Source organism: Panthera pardus, unplaced genomic scaffold (assembly GCF_024362965.1).
Source record: "Panthera pardus isolate Hobbes unplaced genomic scaffold, ASM2436296v1 HiC_scaffold_12, whole genome shotgun sequence".
NCBI lineage: Eukaryota > Metazoa > Chordata > Mammalia > Carnivora > Felidae > Panthera > Panthera pardus.
The window spans coordinates 102,553,597-102,575,806 of NW_026526677.1; the positions used below are offsets into that span (position 1 = coordinate 102,553,597).

The window sequence follows — 22,210 nt, forward strand, 5'->3', positions numbered from 1 at the left end:
GCGCTGGGAAAACTGGACAGAGACATGCAGAAGAATGAAACTGGACCACTTTCTTAAACCATACACAAAAATAAATTCGAAATGGATGAAAGACCTAACTATGAGAGGAAATCATCAAAATCCTAGAGAATAAAACAGGCAGCAACCTCTTTGACCTCAGCCGCAGAAACTTCTTTCTAGACGTGTCTGTGGAGGTAAGGGAAATAAAAGCAAAAATGAACTATTGGGACCTCATCAAGATAAAAACCTTCTGCTGAGCAAAGGAAACATTGGATAAAACTAAAAGACAACTGACAGAATGGGAAAAGATATTTGCAAATGACATATTAGATATATTCAAAATCTATAACTAATCACACTCAACCCCCAAACAACAAATAATCCAGTGAAGAAATGGACAGAAGACATGAGCAGACAGTTTTCAAAAGAAGATAGATCTCCATAAGGCACTAGAACATGTTAGGGGGTCTGGGAGGGTTTTATCTTACCCCTAAAATTCTCAGACAGGATTCTAAAATGTGAGAATGTCAAAATTTCATGAAGCTGGATTACACGTATTGCAAACACAAATGATTATATTGTTATTTACTAGCAGTGTGAAAGATGTTTCCTATGAAGGTAAAAGGAATTCTGAGTCTTTTTTTGCATTTTCTCTCATCCTTCCATGGATACTCAGATCCCACAGACAGGATCCCTCCTACTATCAGCACTGACACCTTGGCAATGAGGCACATCTTGTTTGATTGCTGGAGCCACAGCAGCCATTTCCCTGACTTGTGGCTCAGGCTCCAGTGACCGTTCCCTGGACATCTGTTCTTCACTTGGCTGATGCTGGCAATGTGCCCATTTTCCTTGGGCTCTTTTAGATCCTGGCCAGCACTACTCTTACCCTACTCATACCCCCCCAAGAACTGATGATCTCCTTGCTTGTATTTTACTGTGCAAATACATGGCCCTTTTTTCCCCTGGCTGAGCTCTCATGTTTATATCCCTCATTTAGACCCATAAACATAGGGGAAAGGAAGCTACTCAATCAAAGATAATGACCAAGATACACACTAACTGCAAGGAGAGCACACATAAGGAGGACCATTTATCTTGCTCACATGAGGCTTTTGAGTGGTTAAAGGGGGTGGGAGTCTTTTAAGCATAATGGACAATAAATATATGAACCACAAGGATCTACATGAACTTGGTTATACCATTCGTGTTGGAGTAATGCTGAGTGCTGGCAAGTGCTCTAAATCAGAGGTCAGAGTGACAGGAATCCTGATCTCAGCTCTGTTTGCAAGCATACTAGATAATCGGGACAAACCATTTAAATTCTCTTCTGTGCTCTCAGTTAAGTCCAGCATATCTGTTATTCTTGCTTCAGGAAGAAATGTCAGGTTGACACTAAATGTCAACATCAATATAACTAGAGCAAATTAAAATGCATAAATCTGTGTGTTAGAGTGGGTGGTAAACTTGGATGATTGCTAACATTAGTCTCCTAAGGAGCAACCAAACCAGAACTGTAAATCTTTATCTCTTAAAGGGTCCCTAGGGCAGAATTGAGCAATCCTGGACCCAGTCATACACATTACGTTCAAACAGCTTCTCCAACTGTCCTCATGTGAAGACCTAAAGAAGTATTGTTAACGCCGGTTCAGTAAAGCATAATCAAAGATGTTGAAAGGATAACTATGTGCTTATGAAACAGATCTTGATTCTTAAATAGACAAACAGACATGTTTAAATATGCTTAACTTCTTGTGTGGGACAGCACAAATGAGACTGTGGAGGGATCCACAGTGTAATCAGCTACTGCTTTCTATGGGCACTGGTACGATTGCCTCGGGTACCTGCTCTTTCTGGCACCATTTCTATAAATTTAAGAATCCAAATCCCAGATGGATTCAAACTCATGATTGTAAGCTATTACGCTGTTGTTCTGAGAGTTAATATCATTGTCTTGCCTACATTGTATTTGAGGTTCCATCAGTTCAATTCAAATTTTATTGAGTACCTACAATGTACAAGATAATATGCACTTGAATCCTGGCAACTGGGTCTTGATGACAAGGCTCAGATGGAAACTAGGCAGTTACAGTTTTTCAGGTGAAGAATCATTGAGTTAAATCCACTCTTTACTTCATCAGGTGTTTATTGTGTATGTACTATAACTAGACTAATAAAGTCTAAAGACATTAAAATTATTCGAAGAATTTCATTTTTCCTCCCCCATTCTGCATGAACTGATAACCACAGCTTGTGATTCAGACACCCCCTTAAGGTGGAGTTGGCATGCCTGATAGCTTTGCTGAAGTAAGCAGAAGATTGTGTTTCCAAATTAAAAGCATGCAGGCAACTTTGCCTGTGTTTTCTTTTGGCACAGAGGAGATGCACCCCAGTTGTACTCTTGTGGCTTCAGAACAAAGCCTCAACACTCAGCTTATGGTAGTTTCTATGTATATTAAACACAATCTTTAAAGGTATGAAAACATTTTCACAACTGTGCAGGTGAGGGAAAAGGTAACATTTTTTCTTGGGTATCCAAACTTCTAATGTCTATGTATCAACTGGGAATCTGGGATAGGAGGTGTTTCTAGGGGAGAGTCATTTAAAAGATGGAAAATTTTAGAAAGGAAGCACTCGAGCAATCTTTTTTTTTAATGCTTATTTATTTTTTAGAGAGCAAGAGCAGGAGTGGGGGAAGGGCAGAGGGAGATGGGAACAGAGGATCCGAAGTGAGTTCTGTGTTGACAGCAGAGAGCCCAGTGCAGGGCTCAAACTCATCAACCATGAGATCATGACCTGAGCCAAAGTCAGCCGCCTAACCAAATGAGCTATCCAAGAACCACTAAGCAATATGCTTTTAAAATACAACTTGAAGTACTTGCACAAAGACAGAAATTAAGATGTAACAATGGAAAAACATTGAAGTTTTTAAATAGAAGTTTTAAAATCTTTTCAATCTTCAGTGATACTAAAAAGGCTAATTAAGAATAAGGAACATAATAAAAATTATAATAAAGATGCTGGGAAAATCAAGTGATATTAAAAGGGCCCGGGGATAATGTGACGATCACGGTCAACATTTGCCGAGGTGTTCTGTGTCTACATTTTGTGTTTAAGGGAAGAGTATAATAAACCTGTTAGGTGAAAAACTAGCCAGGAGACTTGACCTCAACATTAGCAATCCTGCATCTTACCGGCCATTAACAGCTCAGTTTCATAGAGTCCATGGTGGGCTCTCATGTCTCAGAATAGCGCTTCAGTTGAAGGGACAAGTTGATAGCCAAAGGTGGCCGTTGGTGGGATAGTAAGAGATGCTGGGGTGGGAGGGAGGCAGGGTTCTGTGCTGGTAGAAACTTAGGACAAAAGAATCAGGAGTTAGACATTTTTTATGTGTTTCTGCATTTCTTTTCTGCTGTGTGTTTGTTTTGTATTCTCTCTTGTGGGATCCTAATCATGACAAGTATGAAAAATTCTAAGTTACTGTTAGTACTGTTTATATTTGCCTCCTGGATCACGTTTACAGTTTTCCAACACTCCACAAGGGAATCTCTTTCTGTGTCTTACAGAAAAATGATTTTACTTCCTACCTCACCTGTTCTAGGAAAGTCCAAACAACCAGAGTTATACATCATAGTACGGGAATTTGAAAAGCTTACACAACCTTGAAGAACTAACATGTTTGATAACCATTACGGAGCACAGGAGAGGATAATAGAGTGTGTGTGTGTGTGTGTGTGTGTGTGTGTGTGTGTGTGCGCGCGCGCGCGCGCGCGCACGCGCGCACGCGTGCACACATTCTTCCTCTGTCACTTACATACACATCTGTGATGATTTTCTCCCCATGTGTAGCTTGTTTGTTCATTTCTTTAATGACATTTCTGCACAACACCTTTTCATGTTGATATAGTAAAATCCACCTTTTTAAACAGTTGATTCTTTTTGAGTATTAAGAAACCCTTCCCTATTTCGGTGTCAGATTATTTATCTAAATATTCTACTTAAACCTTTAAAGGTTGCTTTAGACATTTAATCCTGTGACGGATCTGAGTTTTTTCTTGGCTGATTTTTGTTTCCTTATGGATGATCACCTTTTCCGTTCTTATTTTGTAGTAGTTTTCTTCACTGCTGATTTGTCATGACATTTTTTGTCATATATCAAAATTTCTGATAAGTACAGATCCTCCTTCATTTGTACTACTCCACTGACTAATGTATCTTCCCCATATCAATGCTGCATTGCTATAATTAATATAATAATAATTTGCTTCATAGTTACTCTTAAAAACTTGTAGGTCAAGTTACCTTTGCTTAACCTACTTCACAATGTTCCTGGCTGGTCTCAACCCTTTACTCTTTATATGTTTTACAGTCGGTCTGCCAAATTTGCTGGAAAAAATCTTACTTAAATTTTATGTGCATTATATTAACCATGTAGATCAACTTGGGAAAACTGACATGTTCATAACATTATTTTGGTCTTTAGCACCATGTAATCTCTCTCCATTTATTTAGGTCTTTAAGATCATTCAGTAAATTTTAAAAATTTTGCATATATGTCTTGTATATCTTTTATTAGATTTATAACTAGGCATTATTTTATAATTTTTTGTTGCTGTTGTAAATAGTGTTTTTTAAATACGTTTTCTAATTCCTTGTTGCTGATGTAAAGGAATACAGTTGACTTTTGCATATTGAACAACAAGATTTTGTTTTCCATGGTCTCTGATTCATTAATTTATGGATGCAAAGATCACCTGGAATTTCTCTGATGATAGAAATATACTTGCTTTAAAGTCTTGTTTTGCTTTTTCTGTGTCTATTACTTTGTTTTCTCTTTATTGAACTTAATACCTTTTCTTTCATGAGTTGGCTTTCATAAAAATTTCACTAATTCTTGGCTGGGTGTACATTCTTATACTTAAGATTCTGTGGTGGCCAGGCCTCTGAGTACTGTCACCTATTTTCTCCAGCATGTTTGTAGCTCAGCTGCAGAAAGTACTCAAGGCAATAAATGCTCTGCATTTGTCTAGGGTGTTGCCACACATGCAGGGTCCTACCCTGCACCCTCAAACTTAAATTTCTATAGCTTTTACTCACAGTAGAGTACAAAAGTTCCCATTTCTATCTGCCTGGCCTTGCACAAGGGGAAAAATAGGGAAGTATTAACCATCCCAATACTCCTCCTATGGGCCACTCCTTTACCACCTCTTAATCCAATCATCAATTTCCTCCAGGTTTGTAGTAGCCCTGAAGTGGTTTCCATCTTGTGCAGAACTCTCACTGACATGCATTTGGAGCCATGGTTTTCTTCATTGATCTAATCTCCTCTGCCTTTTACTTTTCCTGCATTTTACTGTTGACATTTCTTTGTTTCTTTCTTTCTAAGTAATCTCTCCACCCAACGTGGGGCTTGAACTCATGATCCCCAAGATCAAGAGTCATGTATTCTACTGACTGAGCCAGCCAAGCCCTGCTCTTTTTCAGACTTCTCACAAATTCTGGTCTAATTAAGGTACCTCTTCCTATTTCCAAGAATACTTAGAAAGTTTTAAGTTTTTTACTTTTCTGTCTTTCATTTCTGTGGGAAATTGAGGATATAATATATCCCTTGTCCTCCTCCTTCTTGAATCAGGAGTTTCCTATTTATTTTCACCAACAAGTTTTTTGCACGAAGTATAATTCTGTCATACTAAAAATTACTTAAATTTTTTATTTGAAGTTATAACAATTAAAAATTCTGAGAATTATCTGATAATATCTGATGATTAAGAAATTACTCTGATAATGTTCCTATCTTCTAGTTTATTATTTATTTCTTATCTAGTTCCTATAGCAACTAAAATAGGTTTTTAAGTTTCTAATTATTGTGAATTTCTTGATCTGTCTCTTGAATTCTGTCAATTTTTTTTCACATATAAATACATGGATGTGTAGGCACATACACATTTATGATTCCTATGTTTCTAGCAAATTGACTCTTAGCACTTGTAAATGTCCATCTTTATGTCTGGTAACATGTTTTGTCTTGAAGTCTATTTTAATATTAGCTTTTTTATGCTTAAATGGTATATTAATTTCCATCCATTCACTTTCAGTCTGTAGATAACTTCATACTTAACCTACATTCTTGTTAGACAGCAAATAGAGACACTTGGCTGGCTTAGTCAATAGAGCACATGACTCTTGATCCTGGGGCTATGAGTCCAAACCCAAATTGTATGTAGAGATTACTTAAAAATAAAATTAAAAAAATATGCTTAGTCAACTTACTGGTTTTTTAATGTTTATATTTATTTATTTTGAGAGAGAGAGAGAGAATATCCCAAGCAGACTCCATGCTGTAAGTGCAGAGCCTAATGTGGGGCTTGAAATCACTAACCATGAGATGATGAACTGAGCCAAAATCAAGAGTCAGACGCTGAACTAACTGAGCCTCCCAGGTGCCCTAGGCAATTTACTGTTAATAAAATTATTCATTAGATTTAAATCCACCAACTTGCTGTTTGTTTTCTCTTTGGCCCTTCTGTTCCTCTTTTGGGATGAATTGAATTTTTTTAGAATTTCCTTTTAGTTTCTTTATTATTTTTACAGCTATAAGGGTTTTTTTTAAGTGTTTCTTGTAGGTATTATTATATACACTCTTTTATAGTTAATATCGTGCTACTTCATGTAATCTGTAATAACCTTTCAACTATTTACTTCCACTGACTCATCTCCCCATTCTTTATGTTGTAGTTTTCATATTATTACAAAATTGGTTTTTACTTTAAATAATTACATGCATTTTAGGGGTGCCTGGGTAGCTTAGCCAGTTGAGCATCCGACTTTGGCTCAGGTCATGAAATTACAGTTTGTGAGGTCAGGCCCCGCATCAGGCTGGCTGCTGTCAGCATGGAGCCTGCTTTGGATCCTCTGTGCCCCTGTCTCTCCCCTGCTTGGGCTCTTTCTCTCTCAAAAATAAGCAAACATTTTGGGGCACTCAGTCAGTTAAGCATCTGACTCTTGGTTTCAGCTCAGGTCATGATCTGACGGTAGATGAGATGGATCCCCTCATCGGGCTATGTGCTGACAGTGCAGAGCCTGCTTGGGATTCCCTCTCTCTCCCTCTGCTGTGCTCGTGTTCTCTCTCTCTCAAAATAAATGAATAAACTTTAGAAAAAACTTTTAAAAAATAATAATAATTACATTCATTTTAAATTAGGAGACAAACATTTAGAATTTTATATTTATCCTTATTGTTACCATTTCTGGTGTTTTTCATTCCTTCCAGAATATCCATGTTTCTATTTGTTGAATTTCCCTTCTGTTTGAAGAACTTGAGTTAGCACCCCTTATAATGCAAGCCCAGTGCTGTTCCTTATTACAAGTTTCAACTTCCCTCCAGTGTCAAGCTGCTAGTGGTAACTCTCTAGCGCTATGGGAAGGATTTTCTTTATTTTTGGTTTATTGTTATCTGCAGAATTGGTCTAACACAAGTTATTCTGCCTTTATTGAAAATTGTGAGATATTACTATAATTACTGTGATTATCATTTTGTTATTTGATATGTTGATATTTTTCTTTATAAAAGCATTTTTATCAAACACCAGGGATGGCAATACAAACACTTAGTGTGTACCAGGTACCATTCCCAATGTTTTTAATGTTAGTCCATTAATACAATAACATATAAGGTGTGTATCTTTATGACTCAGTTTTTTAGATGATGAAACTGACGAACAGAGAAGTTAACAAACTTAACCAAGATTGTGTAACTAGTGGGTGACAGACTTAGGTTTTAATCCAGGTAAATATCTCTAAAATTGAGCTAGCCAGTGTCGAAAGCATGTTGTAAGACTAGAATTCTCATTCACTTCTCCTTCAAGCACAAATTAGCACCACATTTCTGGAAAACTATTTGCCATCATGTGTTAAGAGCTTTAACAGTATTCACCACCTTGGACCAATAATTCTGTTTCTGAGTTCTCAGCAAATAGCTTGGATTGCAAAGATTTATACCAAAAGTGTTCTTCACAGGATTGTAAAAGTTGAATGCAATAAAAATCCAAAGATGGAAATAGGTGAACTGTTAAGTTGTACCCATAGGCTGGAATACTATATGAGCCAGTGACATAAGGTGAAGTTTTTAACAATACTATTTTTAAATCAAAATTCATTGGTAATATTTAATTTGTTCATAATCATGTTAAATGGCATACAGAAAAATGAAAGAAAAATCACTGTAAGATTAATAATAATTATCAATGGTTGGTATAATTATCACTGATTTATATCCCCTATACAGTTTCACATCTCCCATTTTTAATAATCAGTGTTATTTCAGGGGCACCTGGGTGGCTCAGTGGGCTAAGTTTCTGATCCTTGATTTCAGCTCAGGTCATGTTCTGTGAGTCAAGTCCCATGTTGGGCTCCACACTGACAGCCCAGAGCCTGCTTGGGATTTTCTCTCCTTGTCTCTTTCCTTCCCCTGTTCACATGTGTGCCCCCCCACTCACACACACACACACACACACACACACACACACACACTCTCTCTCTCTCTCTCTCTCTCTCTCTCTCTCTCAAAATAAACTCTTAAAAAAAAGCATTTTAATAATCAGTGGTATTTTATGATTAGAAAATAGATATTTTTATAAACCTATGTTGATTATCTCCTAACTAGAACAATCTGAGAAATACTAATAGCATAAAATGTTTAAGCAGAGTATAAAAGAACAGAAAAAAAAATCATATTTTACATAAAATCCCCATGCATCTTAAACATTTTCTTTTTTTAAAAAAATTTTTTTAACGTTTATTTTTGAGACAGAGAGAGACAGAGCATGAACGGGGGAGGGTCAGAGAGAGGGAGACACAGAATCCGAAACAGGCTCCAGGCTCTGAGCTGTCAGCACAGAGCCCGACGCGGGGCTCGAACTCACGGACCGCGAGATCATGACCTGAGCCGAAGTCGGCCGCTTAACCGACTGAGCCACCCAGGCGCCCCTTAAACATTTTCTTAAGAATATTTTTAATGACTGAGTTCTAGCTTTAAGATTAAATAATAAAACAGCAATAAAAATTGTGTGCTATGCAGTTAAAAAAATTTTTTTCCTGTCTTCACAATTGCCCAGCAAAAGTGTATTTTTAAAAAAATTTTTTTAATGGTCATTTATTTTTGAGAGAGAGAGAGCAAGAGTGGGGGAGAGGCAGAGAAAGAGGGAAACACAGAATCTGAAGTAGGCTCCAGGCTCTGAGTTGTCAGCACAGAGCCTGAAGCGGGGCTTGAACTCACAAACTGTGAGATCATGACCTAGCTGAAGTCAGATGCTTAACCAACTGAACCACCCAGGTGCCCCAGTAAAAGTGTATTTTATCATCACCACTTTAGGGAAGAAGATCCTAGAACCCAAAATAGATTAGCTGGTGAAAAGTGCAGTTCCACCACCAAATTTGAGGAAACTTATTTTTCCCATGAAACATATATGATAATAAAATCTCCATATCATTTTATTTCAGGTTTTGCATCTGCTCTTATTCTAAAAAGATCGAAGTTGGCTAGCCTACCAAAAATGATTATATTACATAAAGACATTGTCTATGTTCTTTATTGTATTCATTATCACCTCAGATATGGACTACACTTAAGACGCCCATCTCCCTCTATCACTGGAATTTTATCATGAAGCCTTCATGTCCTGAAGTACTACTGCATCCAGTAGTTTGATCAGCAGAGACTGAGCTGAGAATAAAGGGAATCATGGAGAAACTAGACCAGCTGATCCCACCCAGACCTTTCACCTACGTGAACACCACCACCAGTGCTGCACACAGCAGAGCCACCGTCCTTCACCCTCGAGATGCCTACTGCAGGGGGGATCAGCTAGACCTCCTTCTGGAGGTAAGGGGCCACTTGGGACACAGGAAGATGTATGGTGGGGATTTCCTGAGGCCGGGATGTCCTCCCCAGATCTGAAGGCAGGTGCTTCAGGAAAGGCGACAGACTTCAACAATGGCATCTTGTCAGCTTCGCCCTGGGAAGGCCGGGTATCTCTGTCTCTTCTGCTCATCCACCCCAGGGAAGGGATGTCAGCTCTCTGGAGACAAGGAACCAAGGCTATGACAGGGCGATCTTCACAGGCCAGTTTTCCAGGGGCACCTCCCATGTCAATACTGATTGTGGCCTGGTTTTAAACTCAAGCACTGAGCTATGTGCATACCTGGATACGCAGGAGCAAGTAGCCTTCCACTGTGTGAGACCTCAGCACATGCCCTGGGCTGCACTCACTCACATGCATTCCAAAAACAAGGATGTTTCTTATCTCAGCAAACAAGAATGGAGACTCTTCGAAAGGTAAATAATTATAGTCTGGAGACTACCTGGGAAAATATGGTAATGATTTAGCCTACATGTTGATCTAGTGAAAGTGCTAGGTGTATGTCCATTTTGGGACTCTATAAAGAGCCGTTTTAGAAAAGGTCTTTGAATTCATTTGGGGACAGTGTTTACTTTCCAGTAGTCCCCAATCCTTGTGAATATTTAACCCTTGTCATTGAAACAAAAAGGTACATAAACAGAATAAAAACTTAAAAGGGAATCAGAAATATACATGTAAGTAAGTGCTCGAGTATATTCTTACTTCTGTAAATTACCTTGCACATCTTCTGGGTATCTGCACCCCCTGGACTAGTAAACAAAGAAAGGGAAATATAATCAGTGGCCTAGAACTGTGGGTACAGTAGTCAATTCGTAGAATTAAGAAGTAACCGAAGCAGTAGATAATTAATGACTTGTGCTTAATACTAAGCCCATTTATTTTTCAATATTTATTTATTTATTGTGAGAGAGAGAGAGAATATACAGGGGAGGGGCAGAGAGAGAGGAAGAGCGGGAATCCCAGACTCCATGCTGTCACAGAGTCCAATGTGAGGCTCATCCCATGGACAGCAGGATCATGACCTGAGCTGACATCAAAAAGTCAGACATTTAACCTACTGAGCTGCCCAGGTGCTAGTACTAAATCCATTTTTTTTTTAATTTTTTTTAATGTTTTATTTTTGAGACAGAGACAGAGCATGAACGGGGGAGGGTCACAGAGAGAGGGAGACACAGAATCTGAAATAGGCTCCAGGCTCCGAGCTGTCAGCACAGAGCCCGACATGGGGCTCGAACCCACAGACCGTGAGATCATGACCTGAGCTGAAGTCGGACGCTTAACCGACCAAGCCACCCAGGCGCCCCACTAAATCCATTTAAAGCGTTTCTTTCTTCAGGTGACTTGTTTATTGTTATCAGTCCTGTTGGTACTCTGGGTATCAGGCTTCTCTGTGGTGGGCCAAGATATCAGTTACCCAAGTGAATGAATGATTGGAATCACTAGGCTATCGTAAACCTGTTTTAAGAAGTGTAACTCACCATTAATCTATTAATAGGCAACAAATTACCTGATCATCCAACACAGTCACCTTCAAATATCAAAATTCTCTCCCAATTTACACCTAGGTGTTTACCTCTCCACATCACCACCATCATCCCCTTCCCACATCACTAAGAACCTAAAAATAACCATCTAAAGGTTTGCAACCTACCATCTAAGAGTTAGTTCATTAAAACAAAGTTGGGGGAGGGTGCCTGGGCACCTTAGTCGGTTAAGGGTCCAATTCTTGATTTCAACTCAAGTCAGGATCTCACCATTCATGAGTTTTGAAACCCACATCAGGGTCTGCACTGATGGCACAAAGCCTGCTTGGGATTCTCTCTCCCTCTCTCTGCCCTTCCCCCACTTGTGTGTGTGCATGTGTGTGTGCTTACATTCTCTCTCTCTCAAAAATTAGAAAAAAAAAAGAGTTCATTACAGTTTCCCCTCTTGGTTTTTGCTTGCATATAAGTGAAATTATAGGGCATTTATTTGTCTTCTCCTGTCAGACTTATTTCACTTAGCATAGTACCCTGTAGGTTCATCCCTGCTATTGTAAATGGCAAGATCTCATTCTTTTTTATGGTTCACTTGCATTCCATTGTGTGTGTGTGTGTATTTACAAAATGTATATGTGTGTGTATATATTTACATACACACCTTTTCTTTATACATTCACCTATTGGTAGGCCCTTAGCTTGCTTCCGTATCTTGGCTAGTGTAAATACTGCTGCAGTAAACATAGGGGTGCATATGAGTTTTCAAGTTAGTGTTCTTGTTTTTTTCAAATAAATACCCCAAAGTGGAATTAGTGATTCTTCTGCTATTTCTCCTTCTAATTTTTTTGAGAGGACTCCATACTGTTCTCCATAGTGGCTGCTTCAATTTACACTCCCACTAACACTGCACAGGGTTCCCTTTTCTCCACATCCTCATCAATCCTTGTTAGTTTTTGTATCTTTCATGATAACACTTCACAGCCATCAAATTGGCTCTCTCATTGTGGCTTTGATTTGCATTTGCCTATTGATTAATGATGTTGAGCATGTTATCATGTGTCTTTTAGACATCTCTATGTCTTCTGTGGAAAAACAAAATCTCTTCATGTCCTGTGCTCAATACCAGATTGTTGGGGGTAGGAGGAGTTACACTAAGTTGTATAAGTTCTTTATATATATTGGATATTAACTACTTACAGGATTATGATTCCATTCAGTAGGTTGTTGTGTTGTTTAGTTGGTTTACTTGACTGTGCAAAAGCTTTTTAGTTGGACGTGATCCCATTTGTATGTATGAGCTTTTGTTGCCCTCGTCTTAGGAAATTGTTCCCTGAAAGTATTGCTAAAACCAGGGTCAAATTAGTTATGCCTTCTAGGAGTTTTATGGTTTCAGGTCTTAAATTCAAGTCTTTTAATATATTTTGTATTTGTTTTTGGATATGGTATCAGATAATGATGCAGTTTCATTCTTTTACATGTAGCTGTCCAGTTTTCCAAATGCCATCTATTTTTTTTCAGTTTTGTTTTTTTTAATTGATTTATTTATTTAAATAAAGTTAAGTTAGCTAACATACAGTGTACAATCAGTTTCAGGAGGAGAAACCAGTGATTCATCATTTCCATATAACACCCAGTGCTCATCCCAACAAGTGCCCTCCTTAATGCCCATTACCCATTTAGCCCATCCCCCCACCCATCTCCCCTCCAGCAACCTTCAGTTTGTTCTCTGTATTTGAGAGACTCTTATGGTTTCTCTCCTTCTCTGTTTTTATCTTATTTTCTCTTCCCTTCCCCTATGTCCATCTGTTTTGTTTCTTAAATTGCACATTTGAGTAAAATCGTGATATTTGTCTTTGACTGACTTAGTTCACTTAGCATAATATACTCTAGTTTGATCAACATTGTTGCAAATTACAAAATTACATTCTTTCTGATCACCCAGTAATATTCCATTGTGTATATGCATATTTACCAATCTTCTTTATCCATTCATCACTTGATGGCCATTTGAGCTCTTTCCATAATTTGGCTCTTACTGATGGTTCTATAAACATTGGGATGGATGTTCCCCTTTGAATTAGTATTTTTGTATCCTTTGGATAAATACCTAGTAGTGCAATTGCTGGGTCACAGGGTAGTTATATTTTTAATTTTTTGAGGAAACTCAACGCTGTCTTGAAGAGTGGTTGCAACTTTGCATTTCCACCAACAGTGCAAAAGTGTTCTCCTTTCTCTGCATCCTCATCAACACTTGTTGTTTTCTGAGTTGTTCGTTTCAGCCATTTACATTCTGGTGTGAGGTGGTATCTCATTGAGGTTTTGATTTGTATTTCCCTGATGATGAGTGATGTTGAGCATCTTTTCATGTGTCAGCCATCTGGATGTCTTCTTTGCAAAAGTGTCTGTTCTTGTCTTCTGTCCCTTTCTTCACTGGATTATTTGATTTTTTGGGTGTTGAGTTTGATAAGTTCTTTATAGAATTTGGATACTAAGCCTTTATCCAATATGTCATTTGTAAATATCTTCTATTCCGTCAGTTGCCTTTAGGTTTTCTTGATTGTTTCCTTTGCGGTATAGAAGCTTTTTATCTTAATGAGGTCCCAATAGTTCATTTTTGCTTTTATTTCCCTTGCCTCCACAGACAGGTCTATAAAGAAGTTCTTGCAGCCAAAGTCAGAGAGGTTACTGCCTGTTTTTTTGTGTAGGGTTTTGATGCCTCCTGTCTCACATTTGTGTCTTTCATCCATTTTGAATTTATTTTTGTGTATAGTGTAAAAATTTGGTCCAGATTCATTCTTCATGCTGCTCTCTAGTTTTCCCAGCACCGTTTGCTGAAGAGACTGTCTTTGTTCCATTGGATACTCTTACCTGCTTTATGAAAGACTAGTTGCCATATGTTTGTGGGTCCATTTCTGAGTTCTCTATAATGTTCCATTGATCTGTTTTTGTGTCAATACCATACTGCCTTAATGATTGCAACTTTATAATCAAGCTTTGAAATCTGGAATTGTGATGCTTCTAGCTTTGATATAGAAACAAACAACCAAAACAAACAAACAAACAAACAAAAAAAATCCCTGTGGAACAGATCAATGAAACTAAATGCTGGTTCTTTATTTTTGGTTTTTTTTTTTTATGTTTGTTTATTTTTGAGAGAGTGAGTGTGCATGAGCAGGGGAGGAACAGAGCAAGAGGGAGACCCAGAATCTGAAGTAGGATCCAGGTTCTGAGCTGTCAGCACAGAGCCTGACACGGGGTTCAAACCCACAAACCATGAGATCATGACCAAGCCAAAGTCAGATGCTTAATTGACTGAGCTACCCAGGCCTCCCAATGCTGGTTCTTTGAAAGAATAAACAAAATTAGTAACCCCTAGCCAGTCTTACCCAAAAGAAAAGAGAGAGTACCCAGATAGATCAAATCATGAATGAAAGAGATGTCACTACCAACACTACAGAATGCAAACAATTATAAGAGAATGCTATGAAAAATTATATTCCAACAAACTGGGCAATCTGGAAGAAATGGACAAATTCCTAGTGACTCACAAACCACCAAAACTGAAACAGGAATAATTAGAAAATTTGAACAGAGTCATAACCAACAAGGAAATTGAAACAGTAATCAAAAATCTCCCAACAAACAAAAGTCCTGTGCCAGATGGGAATTCCCAGGGGAATTGTACCAGACAGTTAAAGAGAAGAGTTAATACTTGTTCTTCTCAAACTGTTCCAAAAAATAGAAATGGTAGGAAAGCTTCCAAACTCATTCTATGAAGACAGCATTACCTTGATTCCAAAACCAGAGACCCCACTAAAAAGGAGACTTACAGGTCAATATTCCTGATGAACCATTCTCAACAAGATCCTAGCAAATTGAATTCAACAGTACATTAAAATATATATGTGTATATGTATATATGTATATATATGTATATGTATATATATATATACATATATATATGTCTATATATGTATATATATATATATATACATATATATATATATATATATATATATATATATATATATAAAAGCTGAAAGCTTTTCCTCTAAGATCAGGAACAAGACATATACATTTATATATGTATAAATATATACATATATATATATATATATATATATATATATATATATATATTTAAGCTGTTAGTTCAAGTTCAAATGCATTCTAAAGTACTACTTTTTTGTTCCCCCCATCTGTTTTTTTTTTTTTGATGTCTTATTTTACATCTTTTTATCTTGTGTATCCCTTAAATGCTTATTGTAGTTATAGTGGCTTAACCTGTTTTTGTGTTTAACTTTCATTAGTTCTTTAAGTGACTCTTTAGTACCTTTACTGCCTATTTGCCTTTACTAATGAAATTCTCTCTCTCTCTCTCTCTCTCTCTCTCTCTCTCTCTCTCTCTCACACACACACACACACACACACACACACACACACACAGATAGGACCTACTGTTTTCTCTTTATCATTTCTTGTAAGTCCAGTCTAGTGGTGATTAACTTCTTCAGTTTTTGCTAGTCCAGGAAACTCCATATTTCCTCCAATTCTGAATGATAACCTTGTTAGGTAGAGTATCCTTATTGTAAGTTTTTCCTTTTAGCACTCCAACTATATCCTTCCACTCTTTTCTGGCCTACTAAGTTTCTGCTAAAAATCAGCTGATAACCTTATGGGGTTTCTATGTATATGGTTATCCTTCTCTTCCTGATTTAAGATCCTCTTTTTACCTTTAACTTTTGCCATTTTGATTGGCATACTATGTCTTGGTATGAATCTCTTTGGATTCAACTTGTTTGGGACTCTGTGCTTCCTGGACCTGGATGTCTATTTCCTTCTCCAGCTTAGGGAAGTTTTAGCCATTACTTATTCAAAAGAGTCTTTCTGCCCATTTCCTTCTCTCTCTTCTTCTGGCATCCTTATAATGTAAATGTTAGTATGCTTAATGTTATCCCATGGCTACCTTAAACTATCCTTATATTTTTTATATTTTTAATTTGTTTCAGTGTTTGTGTCATTCAGTTTGGGTGATTTTCACTATTCTGTCTTCCAGATTGCTATCCCATTCTTCTGTTGTATATACTCTACTGCTGATTTACTCTAGTTTATTTTCCATTTCAGTTTGTATTCTTTGGCTCTGCTTTTTATATATTTTCTAACTCTTAAAGTTCTCCATTCTTCCATTTTGTTGATCATTATAACCATTACTTATCTCTGTTTTATTAAGGTTTTGGGGTAGGGGTTATTTTGTTTTTTCATTTGGGACATAATTCTTAGCTCCTCATTTTGCTTCACTCTTTTTTTTTTTCTATGAAATAGGCAGAATAATCATGTCTCTCAGTCTTAACAGTGTGGCCTTGTGGAGGAGCATCCCCTGTGTAAACTGTGTGCCTGGTGGCTTTGGTAGAATGACTGGCGCTGGAGCAGGCATGGGTCGTGAGGTTCTAGGGTGTACTGTGCTGGGGCCACCCTGCTAAGACAGCTGGACCTGGAGTGGGCCTGGGCCAGGAGATCCTGTCACACACAGTCCCTTACAAGATGGCTGAGTCTGGAGTGGGTGCGTGCCAGGGGTTCCTGGTGTATATCATGCCAGGGCAGTCTAGGCCACCTTGGCAGGATGGCTGGGTAAAGCATGGCCTGGAGAAATCCTGTGGCGTGCCACTCTGGGGCCCCTTGGCAGGACAGTTGGAGCTGGGGAGGGCACAAACTGGGGGTTGCAGGGTGGGGTGGTTCTTCTAGGGGCAGCTGGAGCTGTTGTGAACTAGGAGCACAGGACTTGCTTGGGGCAGCCCTAGTAAGCTGGCTAGAGCACTTGAACTCTGCTCCCATCAATGCTATTAAGATGGAAGGAGAATGCAAAAATGGCACTTACCAGCATCTCCAGCCCCAGAAAGCGTTTCAGTAGCTCCTTGTCTATTTAGCAGATGATCTAGGATTAGTTAATGCATTTTCTTCACTTATAAACTAGTTGCCTTTTAAATAGCTGGTTTTTGCTGTGCCCTTAGATAGGGAAGTCTGTATGTGGGCCCCTCCATGAGGTTGTTGCATTGGGAATGAGGCTCCTATTGTTACCATGCTCCCATCTTTTTACCCTTCTCCATGTAGTCCCTCTATCATTTGTCATGCAGAAGCTGTTCAATCAGCCCTCACTTTTTCAGGAGGAATTGCTGTATATGTAATTGTAGATTTGGTGTGTCCATGGGAGAAGGTGAGTTCAGGGTCTTCCTATGCTGCCGTTCTGTACCCTCTGTTCAAAGAATTTAGTTTGATGATGGCATTTAAGGTGCTGTGACAGAATGTAGCAAACTTGGGGGTAAAGAGGGATAGAATGATAAAATAATTGAGTTTTTATTACTAAGCAAGAATTGGTAACTTTCATAGAAAGGCAAATAAATGCTTAAATTTTACCCAGCGTGTTCTTTTTCTTGGGGAGACAGGGAAGGGGAGAAAACATGTTCTCTATAATGAACATTAATGGGCATCACTTAGAAAATTCATATCAGAAAAAAATTTTACTAAAAAAAAACTATGACATTTAAAAGATGATGTTTCAATAGGCTTTTTCCCCTCCCTCATGACCTATTAAGAGGATACTTAGAAAACATAATAGATTCTTAATAAATGCTGATGAATAAGGTGATATTTCGAAGATCCTATCTTGCTGATTCTTTGGCAGAAAAAACAGTTCAAATGAAAAAGAAATGTGAGTTTGGAATGGCATCCACAATCCCGGGTGGACATGTCTGGAAAGACACATGGAATCCTGTCTCTTGTAGTTTGGCTCCAATCAAAATGAAAGAATGCCTAAGAGGAAATTTTATATATCTAATGAGAGATTCCACAATCTGCCAGTGGATGGAATATTTCAAAAACAGTATCAGCAGTATGCCACAGTCTAAGCTACTATTTATATCTCTTAAAGAAATTACTTTTATTTCAAGGTAGCAATAAGAAATGCCTCTTCTTCATATTTCTTAATCACAACATACCCAAACTTTTCCAGACATCCTTCCCTTTCCTTTAAAACAATATGTTTATCTGACTGGAAGGGAGCAAGTATAGAAAAGGTTTATTACATTCCTATCCCTGCAGAATACATGCCTCAGTTTGTATCCAGCATGCTCAGAAAATTGTTAACAGAGCTGAAAATACCATAAGATATTGCCCATTTTCTACAGTTGGGATGATGCTTAAGAGTGTGGATTTTAGATCCTGTTGCCCTGGAAGCAAAATTTGACTTCTCCATGTCCTACCTGGATAATCTGGTGCAATTTACATAACTAGTGTCCCCCGCAGTTTCTTCATCTGTAAAATGCAGATGAAAATAGTACCCACCTGGTAAAATGAAGTATTATATACAATGCATTTAGAATTGTTTGTTACATAGTGAAGTTCTCTTTAGTATAAGCTATCATCACTGTATCATTACATGAAAAGAGAGATGCCAGGAGCAAGGTGATGACTTTGCATCAGTTAGAATTAGGCACAAAAAAAACACATGCTTTTAAGTATTATCATATATAAACTCTGCCTCTTAGGAGCCACGACCTTTGGCATGTTACTTATTGTCAGTGCGTCATTTTCCTCATCGATCAACTCCACATGATACTACCTGGTAGTTATAAATACTAAAAGAGATAATAGTTATAAAATTTTTAACACGTTGCAAGGCACACAGACACATAGAAAGTGCCTAGAAAACTTCAATGCAGTTATCTAACATCCAGGTTGGGGCTAGAATCCAGTGGCTAGAATCTTAGTCCCGGTCTCTATTTACTAAACCAAGGATGCACAAAAAGTAATTCAGAACTCACTAGTAGATCTTAGCACTCTTACCTATAAAACTGTTACTGTCTGCCCATTGTGTCCTGGGTCCTGGCTGTCATCACTGGGGACAGTGCACCTCATGTGGCTCCATTATGGCCTTTCTGGAATGATGCCACTCTTGTGATCTCAAACTTAGAAGGCAAGCTTATCCTCCCATTATAAAATCAGTTAGGGCCTTGGCTCCAAGCAGTATGTAGAATTCCCACCAGAAGGGGAGAGTTTTAAATTGTGACCTCCGAACTCCTCCACACCTCAGTTTTGTGGTAATCTTTAAACAATTAAGGGTCTGGTGGTAATCTCTAGCATCACATTCAGTACCAGTGGATCTCTTAGGTTATAGAAAGTACTGAATTACTGAGTTACCTCCCTCTTTGTCTAATCTTTTAAATTGTAGCAAAATGTGTGTTACACATTTTGTTAAAAGTTAAATTTTACAGCATGCTTTGGGCAAGGATATTGAAGTAAATTAGCAGCAGAATGAAGACAATGATACTTCCATTTTCATTCAACTAATGCTCCAGTGTCTTCATTTTCAAACCCCCTGGGTTAAAACTTTAAATGTAGCCCTTTACTTCAAAGATGGCACTTGTTACAAAGCATTAATAATCCTCTTATATATATTTTCCTCAGAAGTTCTAACTACAAAGCAGCTGGCCCCGATAGTCTGATAAAGGTCTAATTTATGGGATGAAAAATTGAAGGACATCATTTTATTCTGTTCATATTACATTTTCATAGGTTCTAAGATTGGGTAGACTGTTTTCACAAGAATTGGGAGGAAGTTCAAATTCAAGTGCAGATTCTGTCACTAGCTGTATAATCTTGAGCAGGTCATTTCATCTCTTGGTTTTCTATAACATGGTAGTTGTGTGTGTGTGTGTGTGTGTGTGTGTGTGTGTGTGTGTGTGTAGACACAGTAGTTCCCCCCTCACCCCCTTTTATCTATGGTTTCACTTTCCACAGTTGGAGTTACTCACAATCACCTGTGGTCTGGAAGCAGAAGATAATTCTCCTGACATATTGTCAGAAGGTCAGTAGTAGCCAAAGGCCATGTCACAGCACTTACATCATTCGCCTCATTTCATCTCCTCATGTAGGCGTTTTATCATCTCAAATCATCACAAGAAAAGAAAAAGGATGAGTGCAGTACAACAAGATCTTTTGAGAGAGAGAGAGATCACATTTATCTAACTTTATTCCAGTATATTATAATTATTCTCCTTTTTATTGTTCATCTCTTACTGTGCCTAATTTATAAATTGAACTTTGTCAAAGGAATGTATGTATAGGAAAAAACCTAGTATATATACGGTTCAGTGCTATCTGCAGTTTCAGGCACCCACTGTGGGTCTTGGAATGTATTCTTAATGGATAAGGGGGACATGTGTGTGGAAAGGAGGAGCACGCTTTGAGGTGAATGAATGTATAAATCCAAATAAGTGCTTTGTAAACTATGAAGCCCTTCACAAATGGATAGTAAAACCATTATTATAGATGACATGCTCAATCCCATTCTAAGAATAGGTAAAGGAAATGCAGAAGCAGAGAATATAATTCCAGTCTTAAGGAAACAGAGTATTAGGTTTATTTGGTTTTTGAAATGTATACTTCAATTAGTACTTTCTCTATCCTCAAATAAGCTTAATCTACAGCTCACAAAATGTACAAAAATAATACCTTAAAAATTAACTACATCACACTCCAGTGAAGTTACTTGAATTTTTTCCATCCCCAATTTGCTTTTGCATGGCTCTACAAGGGAGCATGTATAATTTCTTATCTGCGTAGCACTTTTGATTCAAACAGTCTTCAAAGCTATTCTTTCAGTTGAACCAGTAATAAATCAGTCATGATTAACTTATGATAAACACCAAACCTTTTCTTCTGTCTTTATGATCTTTATAATTTTACACTTCTTTGATTTTGGGGATTACCTGTCATCAGCACTGAAGTCAATGGATCTGCCTGAGGCTGGAAAATTTCAACACTAACTTGCTGTGGACTTGGATGAGAATATCAACATTCAGTGGCAAAAACATGGTTATCCCTTGATTGGATCATTGGCCTATTCAGTGAAAGAAATTGAGTACATTGCCAGAGTCATTGACAGAACTGGAGGAGATAAACACACCATCATTGTTATTTCTCTGGGCCAGCATTTCATACCCTTCCCCACTGATGTTTTTATCTGAAGGGCCCTCAGTGTCCACAAAGCTGTTCAGCGTCATCTTCTGAGAAGCCCAGACACTATGGTTATCATCAAGGCAGAAAACATCAGGGAGATAAACACCGATGTGGAAAGATTTAGTGATTTTCATGGTTACATCCAGTATCTTGCCATTAAGGACATTTTTCAAGATCTCTATGTGGGCATCATTGATGTCTGATATAACAATTGCATATAGCAAAATAGTGTCCACCCACCTCAATCTGTAGTCAGAAATCAAATTAATATATTGTTAAACTGTATTTGCTAGCTAACATCTCTGAAATTTATTCACTTAATTAAAAACATTTATGAAGTATTCGCTGTCCTGTCAGATGCTGTATTTGGCTCTGCACTCCCAATCAGCATGAAATAATCTACACTATGGCTAATCCATAAACCACCAATTCAACCAAATCAGTTCTTTCTAATTGGGCTTCTACTTAAGAGAAAAAAAAATTTAATGCTCATGAAAGGGACCTACACTTCTTGATAAGAGTCCTGCCACTCTTCACAAATGGGAAGTCAATACTTCTAATGGCAAGAATGTGGAGAAATGGTTAAAATTTCTGATTCATGGACATTCAGTGCAATAAAGTCATAAAATATTTGGAGAAAGTCCCATTTTCTTCTTTCTACCGTGAAAGACCAACTCAAGATGATTGCCAAGTGGCAAGAGAAGTCTTGTGAGGTAATTCACCATGTCCTCAGTCCTAGAAGAGCAGAATTCCAAGTGAGGTCCCCTGGATACTAAAATCCTTTGACTTTTCTCTCCTTTT

The 22,210-nt window shown here is 37.9% G+C and overlaps 1 protein-coding gene across 1 annotated transcript; it reads left to right on the forward strand.

Moving 5' to 3' along the window:
* Window positions 1–1,152: 1,152 nt before the first annotated feature.
* Window positions 1,153–21,882, forward strand: NXPE4 (neurexophilin and PC-esterase domain family member 4). The gene is given in 7 exon segments (XM_053900637.1): window positions 1,153–1,251; window positions 9,611–9,932; window positions 9,935–10,081; window positions 10,084–10,333; window positions 10,597–10,607; window positions 18,075–18,281; window positions 21,170–21,882. Coding segments are annotated over 7 exon segments (1,569 nt in total). The 3' UTR covers window positions 21,703–21,882.
* Window positions 21,883–22,210: the final 328 nt, after the last annotated feature.